General features: G+C 42.7%; 4 protein-coding genes across 10 annotated transcripts; 3 read left to right on the top strand and 1 right to left on the bottom strand.

Moving 5' to 3' along the window:
- Positions 1-53: 53 nt before the first annotated feature.
- paqr4a (progestin and adipoQ receptor family member IVa) lies at positions 54-8,882 on the top strand. 2 transcript variants are annotated; one of them, XM_084678247.1, is made up of 4 exons: positions 54-1,376; positions 1,488-2,271; positions 3,649-3,867; positions 4,201-8,882. In XM_084678247.1, exons 2-4 carry the CDS (start codon positions 1,998-2,000, stop codon positions 4,632-4,634), a joined length of 927 nt encoding a protein of 308 aa, XP_084534373.1. In that variant the 5' UTR covers positions 54-1,376; positions 1,488-1,997; the 3' UTR covers positions 4,635-8,882. The 2 variants fall into 2 exon arrangements, with proteins under 2 accessions (XP_084534373.1, XP_084534372.1); XM_084678246.1 differs by having other exon boundaries at positions 54-2,271.
- Positions 4,715-14,943, top strand: coro1a (coronin, actin binding protein, 1A). 3 transcript variants are annotated; one of them, XM_084678240.1, is made up of 13 exons: positions 4,715-4,830; positions 9,165-9,265; positions 9,632-9,715; positions 11,131-11,334; positions 12,175-12,297; positions 12,492-12,621; positions 12,897-13,078; positions 13,248-13,367; positions 13,470-13,574; positions 13,737-13,882; positions 14,008-14,065; positions 14,186-14,398; positions 14,552-14,943. In XM_084678240.1, the coding sequence occupies exons 4-13, from the start codon at positions 11,137-11,139 to the stop codon at positions 14,639-14,641; spliced, it is 1,365 nt and encodes a 454-aa protein (XP_084534366.1). In that variant the 5' UTR covers positions 4,715-4,830; positions 9,165-9,265; positions 9,632-9,715; positions 11,131-11,136; the 3' UTR covers positions 14,642-14,943. The 3 variants fall into 3 exon arrangements, with proteins under 3 accessions (XP_084534366.1, XP_084534365.1, XP_084534364.1); XM_084678239.1 differs by having other exon boundaries at positions 9,609-9,715; XM_084678238.1 differs by lacking the exons at positions 4,715-4,830; positions 9,165-9,265; positions 9,632-9,715 and adding an exon at positions 10,011-10,113.
- Positions 14,939-17,285, bottom strand: cldni (claudin i). Its single transcript, XM_084678248.1, has 3 exons — positions 17,168-17,285; positions 16,193-16,325; positions 14,939-16,096 (listed from the first exon to the last, which is right to left on the bottom strand). The coding sequence occupies exons 2-3, from the start codon at positions 16,322-16,324 to the stop codon at positions 15,599-15,601; spliced, it is 630 nt and encodes a 209-aa protein (XP_084534374.1). The 5' UTR covers position 16,325; positions 17,168-17,285; the 3' UTR covers positions 14,939-15,598.
- Positions 17,286-19,288: 2,003 nt separating this feature from the next.
- ppp1caa (protein phosphatase 1, catalytic subunit, alpha isozyme a) lies at positions 19,289-25,345 on the top strand. Of its 4 annotated transcripts, none has more exons than XM_084678242.1 (8): positions 19,289-19,438; positions 19,705-19,822; positions 22,941-23,072; positions 23,215-23,445; positions 23,548-23,652; positions 23,814-24,037; positions 24,138-24,272; positions 24,459-25,345. In XM_084678242.1, the coding sequence occupies exons 2-8, from the start codon at positions 19,768-19,770 to the stop codon at positions 24,573-24,575; spliced, it is 999 nt and encodes a 332-aa protein (XP_084534368.1). In that variant the 5' UTR covers positions 19,289-19,438; positions 19,705-19,767; the 3' UTR covers positions 24,576-25,345. The 4 variants fall into 4 exon arrangements, with proteins under 4 accessions (XP_084534368.1, XP_084534367.1, XP_084534370.1 ...); XM_084678241.1 differs by having other exon boundaries at positions 22,932-23,072; XM_084678244.1 differs by having other exon boundaries at positions 19,291-19,422.
- The last annotated feature ends 428 nt before the right edge of the window (positions 25,346-25,773 follow it).

Genomic DNA, 25,773 nt, shown 5'->3' with positions numbered 1-25,773 from the left:
TATATAGGCTCATACTTAATACATTTCAAAACAAACTCAACATTTGTGTTTGTCATTTCATGGAAATGGCAGTCAAAGCAGAGGCGTTGTTAAGACATAAAACTCTACTGGGGCACATGGCCCCTATATCCCTTTTTTTCTTACAAACTTGCTGCGCACAATGCGCTACTCGGCTATAGAAACTCCTATTGCTTAACCCACTATACAACAGTTCAGGGACGCAAGTTTGATATTAGCTTTGGCAGGGACAATAGTTAATGCGAGCTGGCACATTTGTTTCACATTCATTTGACTGCAAATACCTTTTTTTGAGCTTCATGTAATATTGTTTGTATGTTTTAGTCTAAATAGGATGATCGGTAGACCTATCATTTAGAAACTATCTTTAGTTTTGTAATGTTTTCTTAGCTACCTCAGCTTGCTCACATGAAATTATGCGTGCATCGGTTTGTATTTTCGGATATTGCGTTTATTTTTTCCGGGACTATCAATCTAAACGCACTGACTAATAAAGAAAATTGTTAAAACTCAAATTTTAGATTTTACCGGGGCACAGCATTTATACTGGGTTAGGCTACTGCTCCAAAGAAAGAACTGATTTGAAATTAGGCTCTGGCTCCGAACCAGCACTCAAACTGCCTTGGTGTAAAAGGGTTTTGTACCCCATGTAACCCATGTGTCGTCAGGCTCTTTGGTCATTGTTAAAAGCCGATGGTGGGTGGAGTTGGGTGGAGTCTTCAATGGGTGGATCAAGAACCGGCTTTCAATGGGTACCAAAAAGGGATGCTCGCAATGCGTGCGAAAATACCGCAATGCTTAATAATTGGTCGACACTGAAAGTTTGTGGATATTGTCTTTTATACACCTGCCTAAAGGACTCGGAATCGTCATTTTTTTCTGCATTCTCCTCTTTCAACGTAGCCTACACATTGCAGTCACTGCCGCCACTGTACCCACATTGGATTAGAGGGGTACGTCAGCGTCCGTAGTAGGCATCACATCACATAAGCAATACCCAAATCGGGACGAGCCAAGGCCGATGAACAAGCCTTATCTCACACAGAGAATCCGAAGTCAATGGAGAAATTGATTAATTGCGTGTGGTGACGAGAAAACGATCAGTATTCAGGGTGTGGACTTAAGCTCTCGAGGGTCATCTTGTGCAGATCGTTTGAAATCTACCGGTTCGAATCACAGCAGCATACTAGATAGCTACAGTTGCTAGTCAAGCAATGCATCGCCAATTGACATTTTAGCTAACACGTTACTGTAGCGGGCTAACTGTACCCCGGCTGGCTAGCCTCGCAAAACATCAGCAGTGTTACTTTATTCGCCAACAAATTCTCGCCAAGCAAAACATGGAGACTTGTTTAAATGTAAGCGGTCGAGTACGTTAATCGAGTGGTAGTGTTCTGCGTTCAATAAACGTTATGACCCCATAGTCCTCTGTTACAAATCCGACTGTTAGCTAAATCTATTCTCTGTAGTCAGCAGTATCAAGGTGACGGACAAATGGAAGTAAGCTAACGCTAGCTAGCTAGCTAGCATCACTGGACCTGTGAGCTAACTGGCAGTGCACAGAATACCGTGGTTACCATGGCGGTAATAAGTGCTGTGGAATGTGGCATCAGTGAGAACCCAACGTTACCAAGATGAAGACTTTTTTTTCTTCAAAAAACCGATGGCTACTGGTATGGTGTTATGCAGACAATTAAATGCCACATGTAATGTATATCACAGGCTTACACCATGTGTGTGGTTGGCCTCGTATATGTCCATCCCTGCGGATGACACCGGTCACTGTTTTTAAAAGCAAACAGCGGGATAAAAGCGCTGTTGCCGGGTAGTGGTGCTGAAACGAGAGGACTGATTTAGTTGTTACACTACAGTAGTTAGAAACGATCTAGAGCTAGCTGCACCAGCTAGCCTAGGTATCTGGCTAGATATGTAGCCAGTTTAAGCAGCACAATAATTAGAAACACCACAGATCGATACCAATGGTGTCTAATAAATTTTTATTCGCAATAATTCTGTTAAATGTGTATATAGGTGTACAGTCGTTTTTTTACTTTTTTGGTGGCGTGGTTTTAACAGTTCTGGTTGCTATGGCATTTTTAAATGGCCCTAGACTATTAGACTGGGCCAATTCACCTCCCCATCTTCAATTCAACAAATACGTACTAACTGGATACAGACCGATCTCCTCAGTGCAAGACTGTATCAGAAGCCTGTTTTATCTGCACAACGAACTGGGAAACATTTACACACATGGTGAGTAGTACAAAGTATTGGACAAGCCCGCCAACTACTGTATTTAACCTTTGACAGCACGGAATATAGCATTTTCAATAGCAGTCAAAATAAACAACTAGTATCAAGTATGCAACTAGTTATAAACTATCCCAATTCAGTTTGCTCTCTCTCTTTCTCTCTCTATCTACTGGAAAGCAGTTTGCTCGGTTTACAGTAAGAGTAAAGAATAAATCATTGCTTTGCTGTTTGTTTAAATCCTCTTTATTTTTCATTTTCACAGGACCTGTAACAATACATACCATATCATAATCTCTAGAAAGCATAATGAATAACATTGACCTCTAGTAACCTTATCTGTCCAGAAGGCTTTTCCACTGTACAAATAATGCAGGCATTGCCATCGAGTATTTCTCTGTGAATCACTTTGTTCAATAAGATGCAGAAGGATACACATCTACCGATTTGTCTTTCAGCATAGTAGAACTGATTAGTGTGATTGTCATAAAGCACATGTAAGCTTGACAGGAGGAAGCGCTCATTACTGTACATTTAAAACACACAGATGATTGATGACTCACAGCTGAGCACGTGTCCTAAATGCCCTGCTAACCCTGCTATCTATGTAGGCTTTTAAACTGGATTGGATTATGAAGCATGTACTTTAAAAACATTCTGAGAAGTGTCTTTCCTTAAGAATCCAGCAAGAAATTTAAAGTGTATTGTGTTGATTTATCGACTAGATATACAACAAAACATGTGAAGTAACTATCCAAGGTATATGTTCAGTCATTTGTTTAATAAGTTATAAAACAAATGTCTAGTTAACTCTTAAAGGTGTAGCATAGCAGTAATATTTGAGTACAAATAATTGACAATTGTCTGCTCAGTTGGGTCCATTCAAAGGGGCCTCCTAGAACACATTCTAGTATTGCGCTTGAATAGCTGGGGGGTGAGGGGATAACATACTCAAAATAGATGTATTAGATGGCAATGGCAGTATCACCAGGCTGGGACAGATGATTTGACTTTGGGAAAGGCAGAGTGAGCGAAATAAAAAGGGGGGTGTGGTGGGGGGGGGGGGTCTATAAATGAGGATAAGCGTGTATATGTCTGTATCAAATTTCAAGAACCAGATGAATTTGTCCACAAAGCATCTACATGGCACCAAGTACAGTAACCTACAGAAGTCCTTTCTCACTGCAGTGCTGTGGCAATTGTTTTTTTCCTTTCATCTGCTCATGGAAGGTTCCCGTGCTGCTCCCAGTGTATACCTAATTGTCATGTACTTTGTGCAGACCTGCTTTTACAATTTGTAGTCTTCACCTTTTATATAGGCTTCGCCGCTGCACAGGTTAGCCTAATGTCACAAGCCAATTGTCCCTTCCTGTCCCACAGGCATCCCTCTGCTCTGCTTCCTGGTCCTCCTTCCTCTCAACATCCCCTGGTCCCAGATCAACGTCACCTGGCTGGGCGTGGTCCACTTCTTAGCCTGCCTGTCGCCCCAGCTCGGCTCCGTGGTCTACCACCTCTTCATGAACCATGAGGGAGGGGAGCCCGTCTACCACACCCTCCTTACCCTGGACATGTGTGGCATCTGCATGATCAACACACTAGGTAAGCCAGGAGGGACCTGAAGGATTCACCACTCCAGTCTCCTCCTTGACCCTGCCTTTGTTTGTTCGTTGGAACATTTGCATCATTTAAATAATTTTGACGGACCACATATAGTGACATTTACATAATGTCAGTGGGTAGCCTATTTCCATGTAAGGGGAAATATCTTAATTCTTATTTTATTTGGGTTTGTGTTTGTGCGAGGTTAATAGCATTCAGTAAAATGATAATGAAAGCAGGTTACAGGATAGTGTAATAAAGTTTGTTGTATATAAAAAAAAAAAAAAAAAAAAACAGACCCTTTCTGATTATCTGTGTGTGTGTTTGCCTCAGGGGCTCTGCCCATTGTCTACAGCACACTACTCTGCTACCCCTTCACCCGCTCCGTGGCTCTGTTAGTCTACATCCTCCTGTCCAGCTACGCCATCTACTGTGCCATCACGGCTCGGAGCAGCGTGCGTCGCCTGCGTTCCTTCGCCTGGCAGGCCCTGTTCCGCTTCTCCTTCTTCCTGCTGCGCTGGGTGGGCGTGGGCGGCGGCAGCCCCACCTCGCTGCGCCACTTCCTCACCATGGACGCGCTGGCCTTACTGGGCGGTGTCATCAACATCGCGCGCATCCCAGAGCGCTTCCGCCCGGGCCTGTTTGACTACTGGTGCAACAGCCACCAGATCATGCATGTACTGGTGGTGGGGTCCATTCTCTACCTGCACTGGGGGGTGCTGGATGACTTGCTCTGGATCAACAGCTACCACTGTCCCTCAGACTAAAACACACCCAGGTGCAGCAGGAGCCTACAGGGTTTTAACAGGGACCTCTAGGGGTGGGGGGGGGGGGGGGGGAGAGGACTTGAGGATGAAGGGAAAAGGCGTTCCAGTGAAACTAGGTGACGGAGGATGTTTGGAGAGTTAAAGGTTGGACGGGCTAAACCAGGAGGTGCTGCATTCATAAAGCTGTGCATGACAGGTGAGATTAAGTGTTTGGCACTTCATGCACTCAAACCTAGAATGTCCATATCTCCGTCAATCTTGTTTGTGTATTTGTTAGTTGTTTTGTAAAAACAAACCATGACCAGAGGATATTGTAACCACACACACACACACACACACACACACAAAAGTACACTTTAATGATTAGATATCAATGTTTCTGAAACACTTCTTCACTCCCATCTTTAGCAAGTGAAGCACCACTTGAGCAATAGTAGACTACTTTGACTAAGATGCTTATCCTCAATCATTCATAATCACTCAAGCAGAAAGATCATTTGACTAAATGATATCATACTCATCGAGAAGGAAGTTCATTCTTTCCACCTCGTTTTTGTGACCTATGCAGCATATCCACTTTTGAATGAACATAATATACTTACAACAGATACATCGCACACAGGTACACCAAGGCTAGTAGTGATACACATGTAATGACCATCACTCCCAGCCCAGTCTAAGTCCTATGGAACTACTTGAGTTTCTGTATTTTAATGTATTAGAGGAATGTCTTCATTTTATTGTTTTGTCCATATTTATGTCTGTCTTGCTTGGTCCTCTTGTCTTTCATCTGGCACTTGTTTTTGAATATGTTTTCCTTTCTGCCCCTATTTGAGTCTATCTCACAGTTTTTGTTGTGTGATTTGGTGGAAATGAATTAGGAATGGGTGAGGGGGTTAATTTCCTGGTTTGTTAGTGAGCTGCTTTTAAGGCACTTTCTAGACTACATTGTCAATGGTGAGGTTGGCGGTGCTGTCCACAAGAGTACTGTTTTTTGATTGGACACCCTGTGTCTTTGCGTGACAGCCATTTTGAATAAGGAATAACATCTTAGGTCATGCTTCATATTTACTATTTTATGTTACTTTTGAGTTATTTAATAACTCCCAAGAGCTCTATTCATGGGTTGATTAATCCTTCGAAACACTGTCCTTTATATTATATATTTATTAATCTCTGTTTATATTTAAAGGGACCATTTCTTACTTTAAGATAGAAGATATTCTGTTCTGAATCATGGTATGCCTCTTCAAGTATTTAGCTTTTTTTGTGGAAGTTTCTAAAAGGGATTTTAATATTTTAACTGTAGGTATTTTACTATTTGTATGTTTTGCACATCGTGTATATCAGTTAGTAAACATGCCATTTATTATTATGCATTTGAATAGACTGAAAACAAACAGCAAGGCCCCAACATAGATGTCACAAGGCTTCCACTTATTTAGCACAGTCTGCTCTATTAAGATGTTTTATTTTCGATGCCACCCTACAAGTGGGGATTTTGTGCCACAGGTAGAAATGCCAACCTTCTTGACAGCAGCATGCTGTCAGTATATAGATCGTAAAAGAGTCATTTGAATGCACTGTTTAGCACAAAGAATCTGGTCAAAAGCACTGAAACGTTGCTCTACTCGGCTTGCACTTATGTTTTAACCCTGAATCGTGGTAGTTAGATAAAGCTCCAACGGCGTTAAATGATGTGTGGTGTTCAGGGAGAACTCAACCAGGAAAGAATTAACCCCAATTCATCTCTCTTTTTTTTTTAAGGTAAGGTGCAACAACCATATTTATTTATTGTCCCTACTGTAAGTGAAAGATCACAATTGAATTGGTATAAAACGACGCACTTATGTTTTTGTTATTGTTGTGATTAATATAACAATGTTTACGTTTTAATTTTATTTATGTAATTTGAGAATGTATGTGGAAGGTATACACCAAGCATTTTGTGTCATATTTTTCAAAAAGGGACTTTTTATTTGTCCAACTGCTCCATGGGACTAGCTTTTGTTTAAAGTTTATATAGTTTCGCTTTCTGTGTGATATTGCACCTTTGTAGTCCACTCGGACTGTTCTTTCCCACTCGCTCGAATATCCACACAGGCCTCAGGAGTAGCATTTACTTTGCTCACATTGAGTCAAGCTTGAGGGAGGATCCATAGTCTCCCACCCTGGCTTCAGTCTGCAGCCCCACCCCCACCTTGCCAATGTGTAAGGCTGATTGACCACAGCTTTCGAACTTAGTCATCATTACCGTGATGACGATACTATAACCACGACCCTTTGTATCGTTGCTAGGACTAATGCATTGCAGTGCACTGAATGAGTCTGATCGTTGCTAGGACTAATGCATTGCAGTGCACTGAATGAGTCTGATTAATGCATGTTAGTAGCTCTCAAAAAGAAACTGATGTCTCACAAGAGGATTTTAGCTTAGTATTAGCCAAATGCTTGTGCATTGAAACCGGTGACACAGCCTGTGTCTGTCACTCCAGCCAAGAGCTTGTACCTGCGCCCGGAAAAACGGAATGTGTTTTAGTTAGGGGGGAAATAGTCTGCCCCAGAGGAACATAAGGGACTTGAACAGAGGCAATATACACTATATCAAATAAACTGCACTGTTTATTTTTTTCAAAAGGGCTTTGGATCAAAGTGAATACCAATAATGAAACTTATTTAAAGTCCATATAAATAATGTAAATATGTGTATGTAGATTATGTATACATACAGTGCAAACGATATATACTCTGATACTACTTTTTATACATGTACGTAAGTCTGTAAAGGGAAAGAGGAGTAATGACGTATGTGTACATCAGTCCAAACTCAGCTTCAGAGCAAAGGCTGAGGCTTGCCACTGTGTGTTAACTATCAAATACATCTGTATGTGAACACACAGACGCACCTGAATTTCAATTCAGTGCTATTGTAGATGTGGGTAACACTGAGGGGCTTAGTGATAAACCTTATTGAGAATGCGTGTATCATTGAAATGTTTGTATTATTTTGTATCTGAACAAGGCAGTGAGAAGGGGGCGGCATGTGAACACCTCTGATTACAACTGGATATCTATGCATTATCAGATAAAACATTTTAATTAACACTGAAGTGGTGTGTTAAACTGGTATCTCAAATGTAACAATGAGACAAGGGCCCATTTGAGCTCTCTGGCTTTTGAACGCACTCTACGCGAGTGCTGCTCTTGAACATCCTGGTTTCGCTTCTCAGGGTGGCGTAGCGGCAACGTCAAGGCCTAGCGTCTTGTCTGAAACATGGCTTTTAGGGAGGCAGAGAAGTGTCACTGTGTTTGTACCTACCGGGTACACAAAGAATGAGTGTGAGGCTATCTATGGAAGAAGGGGTTATAGGACATACTGAGGTGAGTAGGAGTAATGGAGGCTTCAGGATGGAACTAAACATCATTTTTCAGAAGTGTGACCAGGCCAGCAGTCATTGTCTGTATATACAACATGATGTTTGGAAACCTCACAAACGGCGGAAAACGTTGAATTTTTAGAACACGGGCGTCGGATAGCCTGTCAACAACTATTTACAAAGGATTAACTGTCAGAACTATTGTTATATGATAATAATGACGATAGTGATGATCCTTATAACTATTATTAATATTGATACCGTTATTCTGTGGAAATTGGAACTACTAATGTAACTTGTACACCAGATGAGACTACCCCTAACCCTTTTAGATGGAGAGAGGTTTCCTGAGGGCCTGTATATCTGTCTGTCCTCGTTTAGTTTTGGCGTGCTTTTGTCAGCAAGGAAAGTGACAGTCCAATAGACCCACCTGGTGGACATTTCTTGTAATGTTGCAGCCCATTGCAGACACTGTGTATTTTACTGTATGAGTGGCTGATTGACAAGTCATGCTGCTGGCCAGTGGCATATTCTCCCTGCACTCACGAAGTGGCCAAGCCCTGTGTATTCAGGGTTGCACAAGCCAGTTATTTTGTTTAAATGGACCATGTGTGATTGAACTTATGACTTGGATATCAAACTAAGTTTGATTTTTTTTTTCTTTTCATCTTGTCTGTCCCATTACGTGTTAAAATGAGTAAACGTGTGAGTCCCTAGCATGCCTCATTGCCACACTTCGTTTGTGCACATACTTTCTTTTTCCTGTGTCTCGTCTATGTATTCATCATGTGTTCTGTGTGAACACAGACGGGCCCTCACTCCTCAGTCTCCAGCAACGATTGTGCAATAAAACTGAAGTCTATATTTTTAATCCTGCCTCTGGCCATCTTTCTTGTCCTGTTTTGTGTTACTGGTCCCCATGTTTGTTTTCGTCACATGTTAAAATGAGGCCTGGGATTTTTTAAGTAAATACTCTTACATTTCACACGTGTGTGTGACCTCTACAGCCATATTTTAAGCATCTTCATCAATTTATATTCGAGTTGTATGGGATTCAACTTGCGCTTGTGTTATTTGTCACGGTGTCCTCAATCAGAGTATAGATTCAATATCAATGTGATACCTTGTGATCCTCTTGCGATGTCCTGCCCAGGAAAACATAAGCTGTGTGTTGTGCTGTTCCAAGTGGACCGTTATCTTACAGGGAGCAGTCTTCGGAAGAGGCTGAGACAAGCGATGTCCACGACCTGGCAGGTAATGTTTCCATTTTCTCCTCTCTTTATCCAATCCTAGTTAATGCCTGGAAGGTCTTCATGCAGCTCCTAAATTGATGGCACGTCTCTAAGTGCGCTAAAAGATGCACGTCACTTTAACGGTTTGTGTGCTGGATCAAATAGAGAAGAGCATGTGTATGGTAGGCTGCTGAAGTCATAATGATTTAAAGTTGACCTAGAATTGGCCTGTAAAAATCCTCGGCACATACGGTTTTGACCGAGTCAGCTTTCTGTCAGTTCCCTCGATATCAGATATGAATTTGCAACCGCAATGCGAAACAACCACTGAATGAGACACCTCCCATATCCACCTTTATCTGAAGGTCTCACTTCCTCCATCGTATAGAGATCTACAGCCCTGAAGCACCAGCACAGAGGCTGTTCCTCGTTCTGGTAACTGAGCTCTAGCTACACTCATCACCCAAATCAGGTAAGCCTCTGCATCCCTCTCCAAGGATTTTGTGCAACACACACTCACACACACACGCACACTTTAAAGTCCATAATTAGTTCCAGCATATGTAGTGACGCTATAATTGGCTTTCTAACAAAAAATACTCAGAGTTAAAGAGTTTGTTTAGTCCAGTATGTTTGTGTGATGGATGGAAAAAGAGGAGTCACTTGTAGTTGATGGGTGTGTGTATCTGGCTTATCTGATCCTTGATAACATTAAGCACCACTCGGTACAGTATAATTACATTTGGAGGGTGGTCAGCGGGGTCTTGTGATGCTTGGTGGCAACAAAGACCGTGCTCGGTTGAAGGGACTCTGGTAAGTCGATGCTTAGGCGCGGCTCCAGGTTTGGGGAACTAAGGTCTGCCAATGGAGGTAAACTGAAATATTAGCTATTTTTACATCGTCCAGAATTCATAATTTGAAAAAAATATATTGTTTCTGCACGTAAATGACTGGTAATATGTAAGAACTGCATGGATTTAAACAGGACTACACAACAGCATTCTTCAAATGTAACCAACATTTTTATTATGTGAATCTGAAGTTTGAGCTTGTTTAATCTTATGTGTATTTAGACTGATCCCATGAGGAAGTTAATGTCTGTGACAAAAAATTTAAATCAAGGAAGGAGAAAATGTATTTGTGGCATTGGTATCCGCTCAGTAGGAAGTGGTTTAACTGTTGCATGGGGCTTCATTTACACCCTTCTCCTCTGAATGCTTCTGGAGCCATGCTACACAAGCAGCTTAGCTTCCATTTTCTTTCTTAACATTCAAACCCATAAAGCATTGATGTGACGGTCACATATATTGATATAGATTGACTGGGAGCGATCGAACGTGTTGCACACTAGATCTGATGCATGTTTCAGAATCCGCGGGTAAAAGTTGTGAAAGGGGCTCTTCTCCTATTTCATCCTTCCTGTATTATCTTTCCTTCCTGTATTCTTGTGTCTGTTAGTTTGTTTCTTCATGACACATCTGTCTCGGGGGCTCTGTGGGGATTGCATCAGAGAGTTAGGACTCAACAGAAGCCCTCAGCACTCACTGACAGTATATTTAACAATGCTAATTTTGAACATTTCTCTGACCTCTCTTTACCTTCATCTTCTGCTCTTTGTCTATTCTCTGTCTTTCTGTGCTTCACTCTCATCCGGCCTCTCTTTCTCTATTTCCTACTTTGAACCACTGCAAATTCTCCTTGATGTGCAACACTTCCTTTTATAGAAATGTCTAGTGTGAGAGCCGTCAGGCTTTTGAACTTGAGACATCACAGTCACCATCTTTTTAATCTTGGATTTCCTCAAATGCAATGTCTGATACTTAATATCCTCAATATCACGTTTTTACTACCCTTCTTTTATTGTCTGCATGTTTTCTCTCCACGCAGTTCACCATGTCCAGGAAAGTTGTCCGGGCCAGTAAGTTCCGCCACGTCTTTGGCCAGGCGCTGAAGACTGACCAGTGCTACGATGACATCAGGATTTCCCAGATGACCTGGGACAGCAACTTCTGTTCGGTCAATCCCAAATTCGTGGCCATGATCGTGGATGCCAGTGGAGGAGGTGCCTTTATAGTGCTTCCTCTGAGCAAGGTGCGTTTGTCCACAGATCACTGGTGACTGACCGTGGTATGAAATATTCATTAATATGTTGCCTCAGGCCATAGTGTTAGAATGTCAAGAAACGTCACTTGTGAGTGCACATGCATCATTGCAAGGTTGATTTATCCCAACCGCTGCCATTTAAAAATATATATATTGACAGTCAATCTCACCCCACATTCGTTCTGAAAAAGGAAGTTTGGTGTTTCGTTTCCACATGTCACTTGTTTGCTCGGTGCAGATGCCAGTTCTTTACCATATTTGGAGTGCTTTGGTGTCACACAAGTGTTGACAGGATGTGGCCTCTATACAGTTAGAAATCTCTCTTCGAAACCCCGTTCAACAACCATCTGCAGTTGTTCTTGTGACTTACACAAACAGATTCTCACATTTCCTCCCTTTTCACAGATCACCCTTTGTTATTTAGTTACAGCCATCATAGCCATGTAAGGGAAACCAAGGCCCAATGTTCTGACACAAGTGCACATCTACTCAGTTATCTCACCTGTAAACCATGGAGAGTAAGCCAGACAGGACTGGACGGGCATGCCCTCAGAGTATCATGGGAACTGTGCACCCTTAAGACACAGAGGAATCCCCTCTGTCCTAACACACTTATCAGGCATTAGGGATAATTGGAGGCATAGCTATGCAATTGACATCAGCTGACCATCAAGTTTCTTGCTCCTGAACTTTCAGCTGTCTCTCACGCCCACGTCTGACAATACAACATGTGGTTTCCTTACTCTGGGATCTGAGGGGCTTGCATTTGACCTCTTGTCTTTCTTAGCTAATAAGGTTCTGTATATGTTTGGTCTCATCTTCTGCTAGACTGGTCGGATTGACATGTCCCAGCCCACTGTGAACGGACACACAGGCCCAGTTCTGGAAATCGAGTTTTGTCCTCACAATGACAACATCATTGCCAGTGGGTCGGAGGACTGCAGCGTCATGGTGAGGAATCCTGACCTTTCTTTCTTATTTTCTTTCTTCACGAGCATCGTCAGAGCATAAAGAGCACACAGCAGTATGCACTTGTGCCACACGAAGGACAACGTGAATGGATTCAGATGTGATCTGTGTAATCATATGTTTAACGTCTGCAGACCGCATGTGAGAATTGAATAGGGCCTCTTTCTCGTTGACAGATCTGGGAGATCCCAGACGGTGGTTTGGTGACTCCTCTGAAGGACCCTGTTGTCAAGCTTGAGGGGCACTCCAAGCGAGTGGGCATCCTGAGCTGGCACCCTACGGCTCACAACGTGCTCATGAGTGCAGGTATGAATGCTGCTTTTGTGACTCCACCCTAGTACACTAAGACAATGACAAATGTCACACACGTGCACATGATCTGGGACGCCAGCAGGAGTCCCTTGCATACCGTCACCACGTCTGAGACTCATTCACTTGGCTTCTTAGTCATAGTCGCCACGGCCTACCTTTCGAGATGTTTCGCGTGTAAGCATTGCTAGTATGCCAGAACCACTGCATGCGCATGCCCTTATGCCGTGTCCGTCCCTCTGCCTGTCCGGCTGGTCGTCGACCCCCCGCAGGATGTGATAACGTTGTGATCCTGTGGAACGTGGCGTGTGGTGAGGCAGTGGTAAGGATCGATGACGTTCACCCAGACACCATCTACAGTGCCTGCTGGAACAGGGACGGCTCCAGGATCGCCACCTCTTGCAAGGACAAGAAGCTACGTGTTCTGGACCCGCGCAAGGGCACTGTCATCGCCGTGAGTCTCTCTCCTCTCCCCGCTTTTAATCTTCGGTTCCATGTGAAGAGCTCTGATTTTGTTCACTCATTTGCGTGGGTATATTAGAGGCGACATCAAATCATTTCTTGCCTGTGTTGAGATGCGACGTGTCTGCATGAATCGCCTGTCCCTCGCTCTGCCCCCACAGGAGAAGGACAAGGCCCACGAAGGCTCCAGGCCTATCAGAGCCGTGTTCATGGACGACGGTAAGATCTTCACCACAGGCTTCAGCCGCATGAGCGAGAGGCAGGTGGCACTTTGGGACCCGGTGAGTGTTTTTTTTCTTCTCTTTAATCGCTTCTTTTGAAGGGTTGTGTGCTTCTTTAGAAGCTTGTGGTTTGATCTACATGGATTGATGTGTGATTGACAGAAGAGCTTTGGAGAGCCTCTCACCCTGCAGGAGTTGGACACCAGCAGTGGTGTCCTCCTTCCCTTCTATGATCCTGACACTGGTATCGTCTACCTCTGTGGCAAGGTAAACCGATCGAACCAATGCACCCGAACGCACATACATTCAAAGGGGCACCTTCGCCTAGGCCAGGGGCCTTGAAGGAACTTCTTCTTCTCCTGTCCGATACTTACAGACATATTTGCGCATACTTACACAATTTGGTCATCTTTTGTCTCCTGACTTCAGGGTGATAGCAGTATTCGGTACTTTGAGGTGACGGATGAAGCTCCCTATGTCCACTACCTTTCTATGTACAGCAGTAAGGACAGCCAGAAAGGCATGGGCTACATGCCAAAAAGGGGCCTTGAGGTCAACAAATGTGAAATTGCCAGGTAACAGCACTGAAACAGTGACCGAACACACAATCTTAAGACCATATAGTCTCTCTCTCTTTATCTCTCTTTCCATATATATTTCCGAGGTATCTGAACACAGTTGTGTTTATTTTAAACTTTAGATTCTACAAACTTCACGAGCGGAAATGTGAACCCATTGTCATGACTGTGCCGCGGAAGGTAATACATCTTCTAGCTTTCAATCAGGACATCGTCTGACTGACAACTGGAATCAGTCAACTGATCTCACTGTCTTTTCTATTTATTCAAAGTACTCTTCTATTTGTCTTGTCTTTGCAGTCGGATCTTTTCCAGGAAGATCTGTTCCCTGACACAATTGGTCCAGAACCATCTGTGGAAGCTAATGAGTGGTTTGACGGCAAGGACGGCCAACCTATCCTGATCTCCTTGAAAGATGGTTTTGTGGTAACCAAACCCAAAGAGTTCAAAGTTAACAAAAGTCTTTTGAAGACCACAAGTTCCTCCGTTGGGTATCAGCAAAACAACAACGAGGTAAAGAAAGTATTTTTTATTTTAACGGAGCATAATGAAGTTTAAGAAGGAGAATGGAGTTTGATATTGTGGGTTGTCTTTCCTACAGTTTACCTAATAACACGTTTATCTCTGTCCCTCTCCCTTCCTTTCTCTACACCTCTTTCCCCCTAGGCACAAGTGTTGCAGGAAGAGGTCAAAAAACTGAAGGAGGCAGTAGAGGAACTGACCAAGCGTGTGAGCGAGCTAGAAAGCAAGAATTAGAAACTAGTGAAAGAAGGATGATGGTGTGTAGCTGAGTGAGGAAGAGCAGGAGATTTTACCAAGAAGCTCAAGGAGGACGAAAACCAAAAAGTTACTGAATCATGAGTTTAGAGAAAGTTAAAGTATGTTTGAATGAAAGGTGGATAAAGGGAGGGGTTAAGACAAAAAAATTGTGGAATTTTTAAGAAAACAAATATTTTATGCCAGAAGTTCAAATATGTCATTTTCTAATGTTTTCTAAACAGGTTTTAATATATGCTTACAAAGTTTGAAATAAAAGTGCTCTTATTTTCAAAATAAAATGATAGTACTCTGAGTTATTTTATTTAAAAAATTGAGTTAACATTTTAAGACACATTTAAATCTAAATACACTTGAAATTGTATAAGACAAAGTAAAGTAATAGTAATATTCAGCAACATACAGTACAGGGGGAGTTTGAACCTGCTGCCTCTTGATCTACAATCAAGTACTTTTACCACTGAGCTCCCTCCCATTTATTTCTGTTAATGTCAGAATTACAGGAATGAACCGTTTGCTTGTGTACAGTGAGTGGTGCTGACATCAACACATAAACATGGTATCTATGGTTACAACATTGCGATTCCTGAAATTACAATCACTGTTTGATTATCAATCTGAACGTGGATTTTAACAAGCTATTGTTATGTATGTACAACATATAAAATACAATTTATATGGAAAATAAAAGCCAAAATTGTATTTGTTGCTGTTTTGTGACAGTGTAAAACCTTGACACCCCATCTGAATAGGTCTCACAAGACTCTACCTACAAAAGAATCTGCATGCTAAACTAGTCCTACTCGATAAGCAATATTTACACAGTAAAATGTTTCACCACGATTCCCCCTTTCTGCGTGTTTATCTGCTTCGACACCACCACCATCCTTATGCCCATTTTCCTAAACCTTACACAAGAACAACCTGCTGAAGGCTCTAGACGTAGTTCTTGCTGGGGGCAGAGGCACTGTTGCTGTAATACTTGGCAGTTCCCCCAGAGCTGCTGGAGGTGTTTCGGCTGAAGCAGCACAGAAGACCTCCACCCAGCACCAGCAGCACCCCTCCAGCCCAGCCCACGAAGATGCAGGCGCCCAGCTCCTTCTTCTGCGGCACCAGGGGGTTATAGAAGTCCCGGATCACAATGTGAGCAGACCAGCTGACGGGAATGATGAGCAGGATGCCGGCCAGCAGCAGGCCGATCCCAGCCACCAGGCTGATCTTGGGCTTGGCGTTCTCGTTCTGCACACACGTAGTAAACTCGGCTCCGGCGCACAGGAGGAGCAGGCAAAGGCAAGTGATCATGCAGCTGATGATGATCAGAGCACGGGCAGCCTGGAGGTCAGAGGACAGGACTAGCAGGGAGTCGTAGCTCTTACACTGCTGCTGGCCTGTACTCTGCACCACGCACGTCTTCCACAGGCCGTCCTCAGTGCTCTGTGGAGAAAGACTTGCGTCAATATGCATTTTCCAAGCCTTTGCATTTGGCCACACGACTGTACAACGGTTGATATTTAGTGAACTGTTTGTTACCTGGGCAGTTACGATGTTGGATCCACTGAATGACGACACTTTCCATCTTGGAACAGCACAGCACACAATGGCGCCGACGAGACCCAGGATCCCAAGGGCCACGCATACTATCTGCACTCCAGCAGATCCCATTCTGGAGTGGGTAGGAAAGGGTGGGTAACACGTGAGTATTTACGTGAGTATAGTATTATCATCATATCATTGTGAAAATGAATGTTGTGGAAAAAAGTGAAGCATAATTATTGTACATGGTACAAAACACAGTAGTACGACCACACAAACCTAGCCGCACCCACACAACTCAACATTCACACACACATCCACCGTCGCCATGAATACATACACTGACTCAGTCACTCCCCAGTGACAAGCCTGTACAAGATTGTCTAGCTCCAAGCTATGTTTAAAAACAAAGTCTGAGAAAATCCAAGCTGTAGGGGCTGACTCGTGTTTGGACTGGCCCGGTCTATCAATGCCGTTTCACTCTGCTGCTCTATGGCTAACAGCCACTCCTAGAAGACATCATCCCCATCAATCTTGAATGATCTTTCTAGGATATCAGAATAAGAATAGGGTGACGGTATAACTGTTATACAGATGTGAATTTTCAGAAAAGAGTATGATCAATTTACAGTCAACCTATAGGATCATTGAATAGTGTCAGGAAACCAATGCACCAAGATCACAACGGTTGGGGGAAGAAGAAAAAAACGCAAATTTGCATTTGAGCAAACTCATCAGCTGCCAGATCTTTTATGATCAAATAGTAGTATACACACCTCCTTCTGATTTGTACATTTACTGTATTCAAATCTATTATTTCACTGGGGTCTCAATGTTTTACATCCTCTTCCAACCCATACTTGACAGAAAACAATTATAACAAAATGTAAAGTTGTGATACAGATGCAGAGAGATGAAACATTTCAGAATGATGCTATAAGAAAGTAATTGGTTTGCTGAATGAACAAGTACCTTGATGTGTTGATTTGGAAGTTGTGAAAATAGTCTTCTGAAGGGATTTCTCTTTTTCCTAAAAAGCGCTCTTGCTTTAACAAATCCAGATGTTGCTTCTTGGTTCTATAGCAGAGTTGAGTTGTGTGGAGATGGTGTGACGTGTGAGGAGTTTTGTAGTGGAATTTGAGGTGTAGGGTGTGGCAGGGGAAAAAAGGGGGAGTAAGGTAGGAAGGATGTACCTCTGAACAAGACTGAACTTGTCAGGTGCCTATCAAGACCTCCTTCTCTCATCTTTGAATTTCCAATAGGATTTGGGAGTTGTTTCTAGCAACAGTTTTTGCTTTTGTAGAGTCAGTCTGCTCACGTAACACAATTTTCTTTTGAACCGCTTGTATAGTGTTGATGGCCATGTAGATTGAAATATTCAAATTGAATATTTCCAAAACTAATAGTTTCAGGAAATACTGTAGTTTCACCCACTTTCTCTATAAACAATGAAAACATGAGTCACTACTACACAGCGTTCCTGTTGACCCCCCCCCCCCCCCCCCCCCAAAAAAAAAAAAAAACCAAACAAACCTTTTCCTCATTGGAAAAGCATACAGGCATACAGGTCCCGAAACTATGACTACCCACTTCTAAAAAATAATGGATTTGGAAAGACTGAGTTGGAATGCAGTGAGGATTGAGTAATGGTGACATTGGGAGATGCCTGGATTTGTGGAGAGTACCTAGATCAGTGGATGAAGTTGCAAAATATTTCACCTACACACACAAACATAAACATACAGACAAACCCGACACCCTTTTGAGTGTAAAGACACGCCACCTTAAATACCTTATTTACCTTATAACACACGTTTTAAGAGATGTAGCCTAGGCTACTTCAAAAATAAAACAATAAATTATCATGTGTTTTTGCACCTATATCATTCATCTAATAGTTTTACAGTAGTAGTCTACTTCTCCGTCAAGCGTACCTCGCCAACCTGATAGTGTATGATGTCATTATAAAAGTCAAGTTGAATTTAGTAATTCATCACAGTGGCAAACATGTTGGAAACGAGATTGTGCCAAAACGAACATTATTTCTTCTGTCAGAACATATGAATGTACCAGGAGCCATTGTGGATATGTTTAGTGGCTTTACCACTCAGAAAATAAGAAAAAAATACTGGCATAGCCTAATTAAAGTCGGACTGCTACTTTGACATGACCAAACGTCACCATGTGGTTCGTTCATCAAAATGCTTTCAAAAGCGCGCCTAAACATACGAAAAAAAAAACATACGAAAAATATCGTGTAGACTTTTTACATTTAATTCTGTATCATTTTAATTTGGTTTCCGCTTTTTTTTTTATTATGCAAGAAAAAATACAACATATAAGTAACCACGTACATAACAAAGAAGATACATAAATAACAAAAGAGAATGCATAATTAAGTCAAAGTAAGTTATATTTATTTAGGATAGCACACGTTTTCCCTGCCTTTGTATTTAAAATGTTGCATAAAGACAAAGTGTAGGCTACATGTTAAAGTCATTAATAAATTGTGTGAAATTTGGCTTGGACAATGACCACTTACATTTATGAATATGAAATGTACCCATCAAAATCAGTAGTTGGATAAAATAAATACAATCCGAATCAACATCTGGATTGATAATAATATCAAAGCTATTCATTGTTTTAACATGACGTGTTATGTTATGAATATGATGAACCAAAGAAGACCAAAAGGATTTAGTATAAATACAATTGCAAAACAAATGAATGATAGTTTCATCCTCAGTAACACAAAAAACACATTTAGGATCAATATTCAGTTTAAATCTCTTATTCACAAGGTGTGTCACTGGATATATCTTGTGTACAATTGTAATGGACACTTCTTTAACTTTGTTGGTAATGCAAAATTTGTTAGAAATCTTCCAAACTTTCGTCCAGTCTATATCTTCAAAAACAAAAGCCCAATAAAAATTTGGTTTCCGCCTTGTGGATGAATCTCAACTCTCTTGACGTCATCCAAGTAGAACTGTAGGAGGGGCACAAGTACTAAATTGACGTGTTTTGTAGCCTATTGCAGCGAAGTACTGGCCCAATCGGCATTGAGTAAATGTAAAGAAGACGCTTTGCCTTTACCTCCTTCTTTTCTTGGTTCCGAAAAACACGGCCCTTTTAAAGTTCCGCGGGGGAAGAGTGAGGGGGGCACTGAAATACGAAAGAAAAGGGACGAAATAGCGGAAAGGGAGTCCTGTCCTCGATTCACGGTTGTCAAATCAAAAGGTTTATTTCATATTCCAAGTTCGTTTGTATCCCGTTGTTTGATCCTGTGTAGATAGAAAAGCTAGCCAGCTAGGATGAAGCTAGGAAGCTAGTTGGTATAAGCGGGATGGTGGCTGCCTGACCATTAGCTAGCGAGCTAGGTAGCAAATTGCTATGCAAGCCAGGTCAGCTCTAGCGCCTGACTGTCATCTAATTTCTATTGATTGTGGAAAATATTGTTTGCTTATGTATTTGATTTTCTCAAGACCGTTTTTTTGTTGTTCTAGGTATTGAAGGATCAACGCGGAAAGGAGGTCTTGGCTGCTTCACACACGACAGAAATACGTAAAATGGCGGAGCCGGACAAATTGAACATCGACTCCATAATTCAGCGTCTCCTGGAAGGTGAGAATTTATATCTTGCAATTCTTCCATTAAGTCGATTGAAGGAACTTATTTTGCAGTAAACAATAATGAAATGTGAGTGTATAACTAAAAGGTAATAAGATGCAGTAAATGCTATGTTTGATTTGTCGTGGCTAACATGAGCAATTTAGCACAAGCTAGCTACATCTGTGTTGCTCAACGCTTAGCTCGAGCCGGAGCTACACCATCACCAAGCTCGCAGCCCTTCCCGGTTGCTCATGCTCTTATAAAACAACTGCCGCTCACGATTTGAATTCGTACTTTGCAAGGGACAATTAAATGTGTTTGTAGAGCGTTATGGAAAGGCTGCAGTGAGGTAGACTACGTCTAAGTCAGTCATGCCGCTTACACGGGCCCCCTAGTAGGTTCATGAACGGTTCAGTTGTACGCTAACCTGATGTGTTGGAGGGGAACACAGTATGTAGGCCTATGCATTTTTAATATTTAAAATATTATCTAAGATCGTCACACGTGTAACAACCTCACAAACCAGACATCATCTGGATATTATTTACGTGTGTGTTTATATGTAATAAGATAAGACCGTAGAACTTGGGACAAATTTATGATTTTATGATAAGTTTCATAGGTCCTGTTATTGTCTGCTGACAAGTTCGTCAAACCCTTCACTCAGGGAACTCGAGTGGTGGTTTTATATTGCTAAACAGGTTAATTTAGTACATATAGGTGTTTATTTCAGTTTAAACAGTAATTAACTCAAAAGCAGTAACCTTTTTTGTTTTGCACTTACTGCTATCATGCCGCCATTTACAATCTATTGTATTTATACAGGCGTATGCTGCCTTTCCCAGTCACTTTGACTTTGGGGCTGGAGCCGCCTGTTTTGTATACAAACTGTTTTACTTGGGCCGTGCTAATCTTGTCTGCCCAGCGAAGGAGAAAATAAACAAGCCAGATAATGGCAGTATTTATATCTTATGTAATCTAGCTGACCTTTTTTTCTTCTATCAAAGCGTGGTCACACACTGAATATTTGAAATACGTTGTAACGTTACTAAGGAATGGGTTTTATTCTTTTTAATACTAGCCAGTTTTCTCCTTAGTGGCTGAGTCGGTTTGCTCAGTACAGTCAGCTGATGGGGAGGCAGTGGATAGTGCTGGGCCTTCCTAGCAGGAACCAGGAAGTCCCAATTCTAAGTAGAGGTTGTATCCAAACCACCCGAAACTAGAATGTGAATCAAAATCTGGTTTATTGTCAAGTAAGTTTACACGTCCGAGGAATTTTCTTTGGTAGGTGGTGCATAACAATTGATATAGTGTTATTAAACATTGTGGTTTGGCCATAAAAAAGGCCATGTCTGAAGCTACGTTTTCTCCCCGATTTTGACCGGTAAAGAAGTATTTTCGTCTTAACCCACCACTGCCCCTCTCCCTCCTCGCCCTTGTCCCTTCTCTAAGTAGTGTTGTCCATTGGCCATGTGGCTAACTTTAGAGTAAGCTCTGTCGAGGCTTAGCCACCCATAATCCAGGTTTAAAGTGACCAAGGAGCACTACCCTATTTATACATACTTTTCACTTGGGTCACAACCTCAAGCAGTCCAGGCCTGAATCAACCCAAAAATGATGTTTTGCATTGGTAAAAGCCCCTATCGCTAAATCATGGAAAGTGGCTAAAAATAAGAGTGGTGTGTTTTGGATTAAGACTGACATTGTCATTAATATTTGGGTTTCATTAGGTTCCTTTGCCATCTAATTTTTCCTTTTGTGTAAAGTTCACAAGTTTGATGGTCAGTGTGTCTGTCCTCACTTAGTGTGATGCAAGACTAAACCATTGAGCACTTACAAAATAATTGTTTTGTTTGTCAATTTTGAAGAATTTACAATAAAATGTCTTGTTTTATGGTCCTTTTTTTTGCAGGACTGTGTACAGTTGTATGTCAGGTAACCTTCACCTGGTGCAGCCAGCAGAACGTGCAGGCGAGGGGGAGGAATGAATTCTGTCATGACACAAACAAACCCAATTCCAAACTCCAATCTAACGCGGTCTTGCATAAGCCCACAGTACATGAGTCACTGAAATGCACGTACATTAGCTGCTATTCCCTTGCCTGGAATTTACCATGCATATGTAAATTTTTAACAGCAGTCATAGGGTGATTTGCTAGAATATGGATGAGCTTCAATCCCTGTCCCTGTCAAAGGTATTGTTAATGCTTTGGTCTAGGGTGAGGGCAGGAAGTGGAAGCCAAAGCAGAAGGTTACGTCACAAAAGCCTCAAAGCGTCCTTTCAGTCAGAATCGTGCAGATGTTAAGACGTCAAGTGGAAAATCAGCTACGTGATAGTCCGGTGTGCTTGTCTGTTGTAGACAAACAATTTGACTCACATATGTGCCTTTTTTGTTTTGTGATTACATTCTAAACTAAATAAGATTTCTTTCTCATTTCCCATTCTTGTGGTTTGGATGTGAATGCAAAAAAAACACTTGCTCCACAAACCTGCTAGATTTTTGAAATGGCGTGAAGACACCGGAATGTTTAGTGCAGGACAACGCCTAACTCGGCAACGCCCATGTGACACTCCCAACACGTCACGCTAACTGTGCTCTGAAATGGAGTTGGCATTCGTTGATGAAATCTTGATAAGATGGAATCGAGGAAGTGTAGTTTGCTGTCGCCTATGTGGTGTTTATTTCTCAGTGAGCCAGGCTGTGTTAACAGATGATGTTCTGGTTGGATGAGGTGAAAGAAGGCATGCCTACTCATACTAGGTCCACAGATTCACTCTGACGTAGCCTTTGCTTCAAAACGCTGGCCTCTAGTATCGATTGACAGAGTACCGTGGACATATAACCGTTTCTCAAACATTTAGTCAATTAACAGACGCCTTTTCCAGTGTGACTTACAGTAAGTACAGGGACCTTCCCCCTGAGGCAAGTTGGGTGAAGTGCCTCGCCCAAAGACGCAACTTCATTTTTCATGGCTGGGAATCGAACCAGCAACCTTCTGATTGGTAGCCCAACTCCCTAACCGCTCAGCCACCTGACACTCAGTGCTGTTACTGTGCATTTCTCTGACCTTGGGTTGATGACACGGTGCGTGATGTTACCCTTGTTCTCCCTGTCTTCTGTTGGTACAGTTAAGGGCTCTCGGCCAGGCAAAAACGTGCAGCTGACAGAAAACGAGATCCGCGGTCTTTGTCTCAAGTCCCGTGAGATCTTCCTCAGCCAGCCCATCCTGCTGGAGCTAGAGGCACCACTCAAAATCTGCGGTGAGTTCTATAGGAAGCTGGCAGTGGCTTGCCACTAGCTACAGAGACCTCGATTTTTTTTTTTCTTCAGTTGGGACATTGTATGCCAAGCAAAGCGTTCATGCGTTTTTCAAGGTGTTCATCTTTGTGGTGTTCTCTGTAGGTGATGTCCATGGTCAGTATTATGACCTCTTGCGTCTGTTTGAGTACGGAGGCTTTCCCCCGGAGAGTAACTACCTGTTCCTGGGAGACTATGTGGACCGAGGGAAACAGTCCCTGGAGACCATCTGCCTGTTGCTAGCCTACAAGGTCAAATATCCAGAGAACTTCTTTCTGCTGCGCGGCAACCACGAGTGCGCCTCTATAAACCGCATTTACGGCTTCTATGACGAGTGTAAGTACAAGGTCTCCTCCTGTGGCGTACATTCACTACACACACACACACACACATCGTCATCCGGTTAACGGTTGTCCGTTGTGGAACCTTCTGTCCTAGGTAAGAGACGGTACAATATCAAGTTGTGGAAGACTTTCACAGACTGCTTCAACTGCTTGCCTGTGGCTGCCATCGTAGACGAGAAGATCTTCTGTTGTCACGGAGGTAGGTGGCGATGAGGCTACGATGCTCTTGTTTTATCTGGTATCACCCGGCAACGTCCGTTCGTTGTCGATTGGTGGGTGATGGAATTTATGATAGAGCTGAGTCACTCGGTTATAAGTGTGTGTGTGTGGCTCATCATGTGTTTGATGTTTCTTGCCCAGGCCTGTCTCCGGATCTCCAGTCCATGGAGCAGGTACGCAGAGTAATGCGCCCCACAGACGTGCCCGACCAGGGCTTGCTGTGTGACCTGCTGTGGGCCGACCCAGACAAAGATGTCCTGGGATGGGGCGAGAACGACCGTGGAGTCTCCTTCACATTTGGGGCAGACGTGGTGGCCAAATTTTTGCACAAGCACGATATGGACCTTATATGCAGGGCACATCAGGTAAAGGCTGTTGGGATAACAAATATTAGGTCAAATTGAGCTACGTATCTCGCTCTGTCTCTCTCTCTCATATTTTTAAACCAGCCATCCTTGTCCATAGGTCGTAGAAGATGGGTACGAGTTCTTTGCAAAGAGACAACTTGTTACCCTGTTCTCGGCTCCTAACTACTGTGGGGAGTTTGACAACGCTGGTGCCATGATGAGCGTGGACGAAACCCTCATGTGTTCCTTCCAGGTATGCAGAAATCTCAGCGTTTCAGCCGTAGCCTGGAAGATTCCCTGCTGCTTTTACCTCCTTGCATGCTTCTTCCGTCACTGTCATGCTCTCTCTTGTCAACTTAAGCATGCCTGTTTAGTTTCAGTCTGTTGTGGTGAATGTCTCTTGCAGGGCTGTATAAAGACTCGACTCTTTGTGCCCTAGATTCTCAAGCCAGCCGACAAGAAGCTGTACTCTTACGGAGGAGGCGGCGGTATGGGGTCTGGAAGACCTGTCACTCCGCCAAGAAACTCAGCCAAGGGCGGAAAGGCCAAGAAATAACACCCGCTGAACTTCTCTCCCCACCTCAGCCGCCCCCCCGTCACCCCCATACTCTTCCTCTACCTTCCCACTTCTTGTTCCCTCTTCACCAAACAGCAACATAGCAAACAGTACCCAGGGTTCAGTCCTGTTTTTTCTCTAAAACTACTGTTTTTAACTGTTTGTATGAATGCGTGAGAGAGAGGGGGTTTGTTGTACTGTGTGTGTGTGTGTGTGTGTGTGTTCTCTCCCCTTCTCCTGCTCTGTTATCCTGTCACTTGATGATGAAACTGGCCCTTCCTTTCAGTGGTGTACATGCCCACGCAGATGCTGTGGAGGATAAGGGGAAGGGTGGGGCGGGGGGGAGGATTGGGGAAGGTGTCTACTGTGTATGTTAAGGCCCTGCACTGTTTTAATGCTAAACACAAGCTTTTGTATATCCTGTTTGAGAGGTTTGTGTGTATGTGAGTGTGTGTGTGTGTATGTTGGGTAAGGGGGGGGGGGGGGGTTGAGTTGCACGGTCATATGGTAACGGCATGCACCACGTCGAGCACAGGTGGATACGTGCAGATGGATTCTTGAGTCGATGGATTCACTTGGAGCAAGCAAGGTGGACAGTTTTCTTTTCTTTCCCTTTTGAAAACCAATGATTTGATAACACAATCGTGGATGTGAAATAGTTTTGCTTTTTTTTTTTTCTTTTTTTTTTTGTAGAGGATTCAAAAACGAACGGTTTGAGTTTAGTCTATTTGGAAGTCGTTGATTAAATAAAGAGAACCATTTATTTGAAATTTGCCATCATATGTTTCACCGTCTTTTCACCTCACCGTTGCTTTTCCGTAGATGTGCATTGCTGAGTTCTTAACCAACTGTCATCCCTACTTGCTCCTGTTTGTCTTAAAGGTTCAAACTCAGTTCGGTGTGGGCTGTCAGTGACTAAGAAATATCCGTTCTCTGTGCTGTTTCAGGATGTCTTTTCTATTATCCTTTTTTCAATGACATTTTGTCTGTTCCCCTTTTCCCCCCCACCCCTCTTCTCTCACTGCCCTTACATATTCACTCTTTTTTTTTGGTTTACTATAAGAACTTTGTACCTCGACTTTGACCACTATGCTTCTGCTTCAACCCAGTTATTTCAAGTTTCATGTGAAAAGAGATGATGCTCAACGACTTAAAAGACTGCATTTATGGTCATTTGATTTGCAAGGTTTTACCTTTT

Source organism: Hypomesus nipponensis, chromosome 17, assembly GCF_054491055.1.
Source record: "Hypomesus nipponensis isolate SF chromosome 17, ASM5449105v1, whole genome shotgun sequence".
Classification (NCBI taxonomy): Eukaryota; Metazoa; Chordata; class Actinopteri; order Osmeriformes; family Osmeridae; genus Hypomesus; species Hypomesus nipponensis.
Note: the sequence above shows the minus strand (reverse complement) of the source record. Positions and strands in the feature narration are given on the sequence as shown.

What these genes read in the sequence shown, in the direction of transcription:
- ppp1caa (XM_084678241.1), top strand. Translation starts at nt 19,768, where the DNA reads ATGGCGGAGCCGGACAAATTGAACATCGACTCCATAATTCAGCGTCTC. An exon ending in TTATATGCAGGGCACATCAG is followed by an intron (nt 24,038 to 24,137) that starts GTAAAGGCTGTT and finishes CCTTGTCCATAG; the next exon opens with GTCGTAGAAGATGGGTACGA. An exon ending in CCCTCATGTGTTCCTTCCAG is followed by an intron (nt 24,273 to 24,458) that starts GTATGCAGAAAT and finishes TTTGTGCCCTAG; the next exon opens with ATTCTCAAGCCAGCCGACAA.
- cldni (XM_084678248.1), bottom strand. Translation starts at nt 16,324, where the DNA reads ATGGGATCTGCTGGAGTGCAGATAGTATGCGTGGCCCTTGGGATCCTG. An exon ending in CCAACATCGTAACTGCCCAG is followed by an intron (nt 16,097 to 16,192) that starts GTAACAAACAGT and finishes CTTTCTCCACAG; the next exon opens with AGCACTGAGGACGGCCTGTG.
- paqr4a (XM_084678247.1), top strand. Translation starts at nt 1,998, where the DNA reads ATGGTGTCTAATAAATTTTTATTCGCAATAATTCTGTTAAATGTGTAT. An exon ending in GGGAAACATTTACACACATG is followed by an intron (nt 2,272 to 3,648) that starts GTGAGTAGTACA and finishes CCTGTCCCACAG; the next exon opens with GCATCCCTCTGCTCTGCTTC. An exon ending in CTGCATGATCAACACACTAG is followed by an intron (nt 3,868 to 4,200) that starts GTAAGCCAGGAG and finishes TGTTTGCCTCAG; the next exon opens with GGGCTCTGCCCATTGTCTAC.
- coro1a (XM_084678238.1), top strand. An exon ending in AGGTGGCACTTTGGGACCCG is followed by an intron (nt 13,368 to 13,469) that starts GTGAGTGTTTTT and finishes TGTGATTGACAG; the next exon opens with AAGAGCTTTGGAGAGCCTCT. An exon ending in TCGTCTACCTCTGTGGCAAG is followed by an intron (nt 13,575 to 13,736) that starts GTAAACCGATCG and finishes TCCTGACTTCAG; the next exon opens with GGTGATAGCAGTATTCGGTA.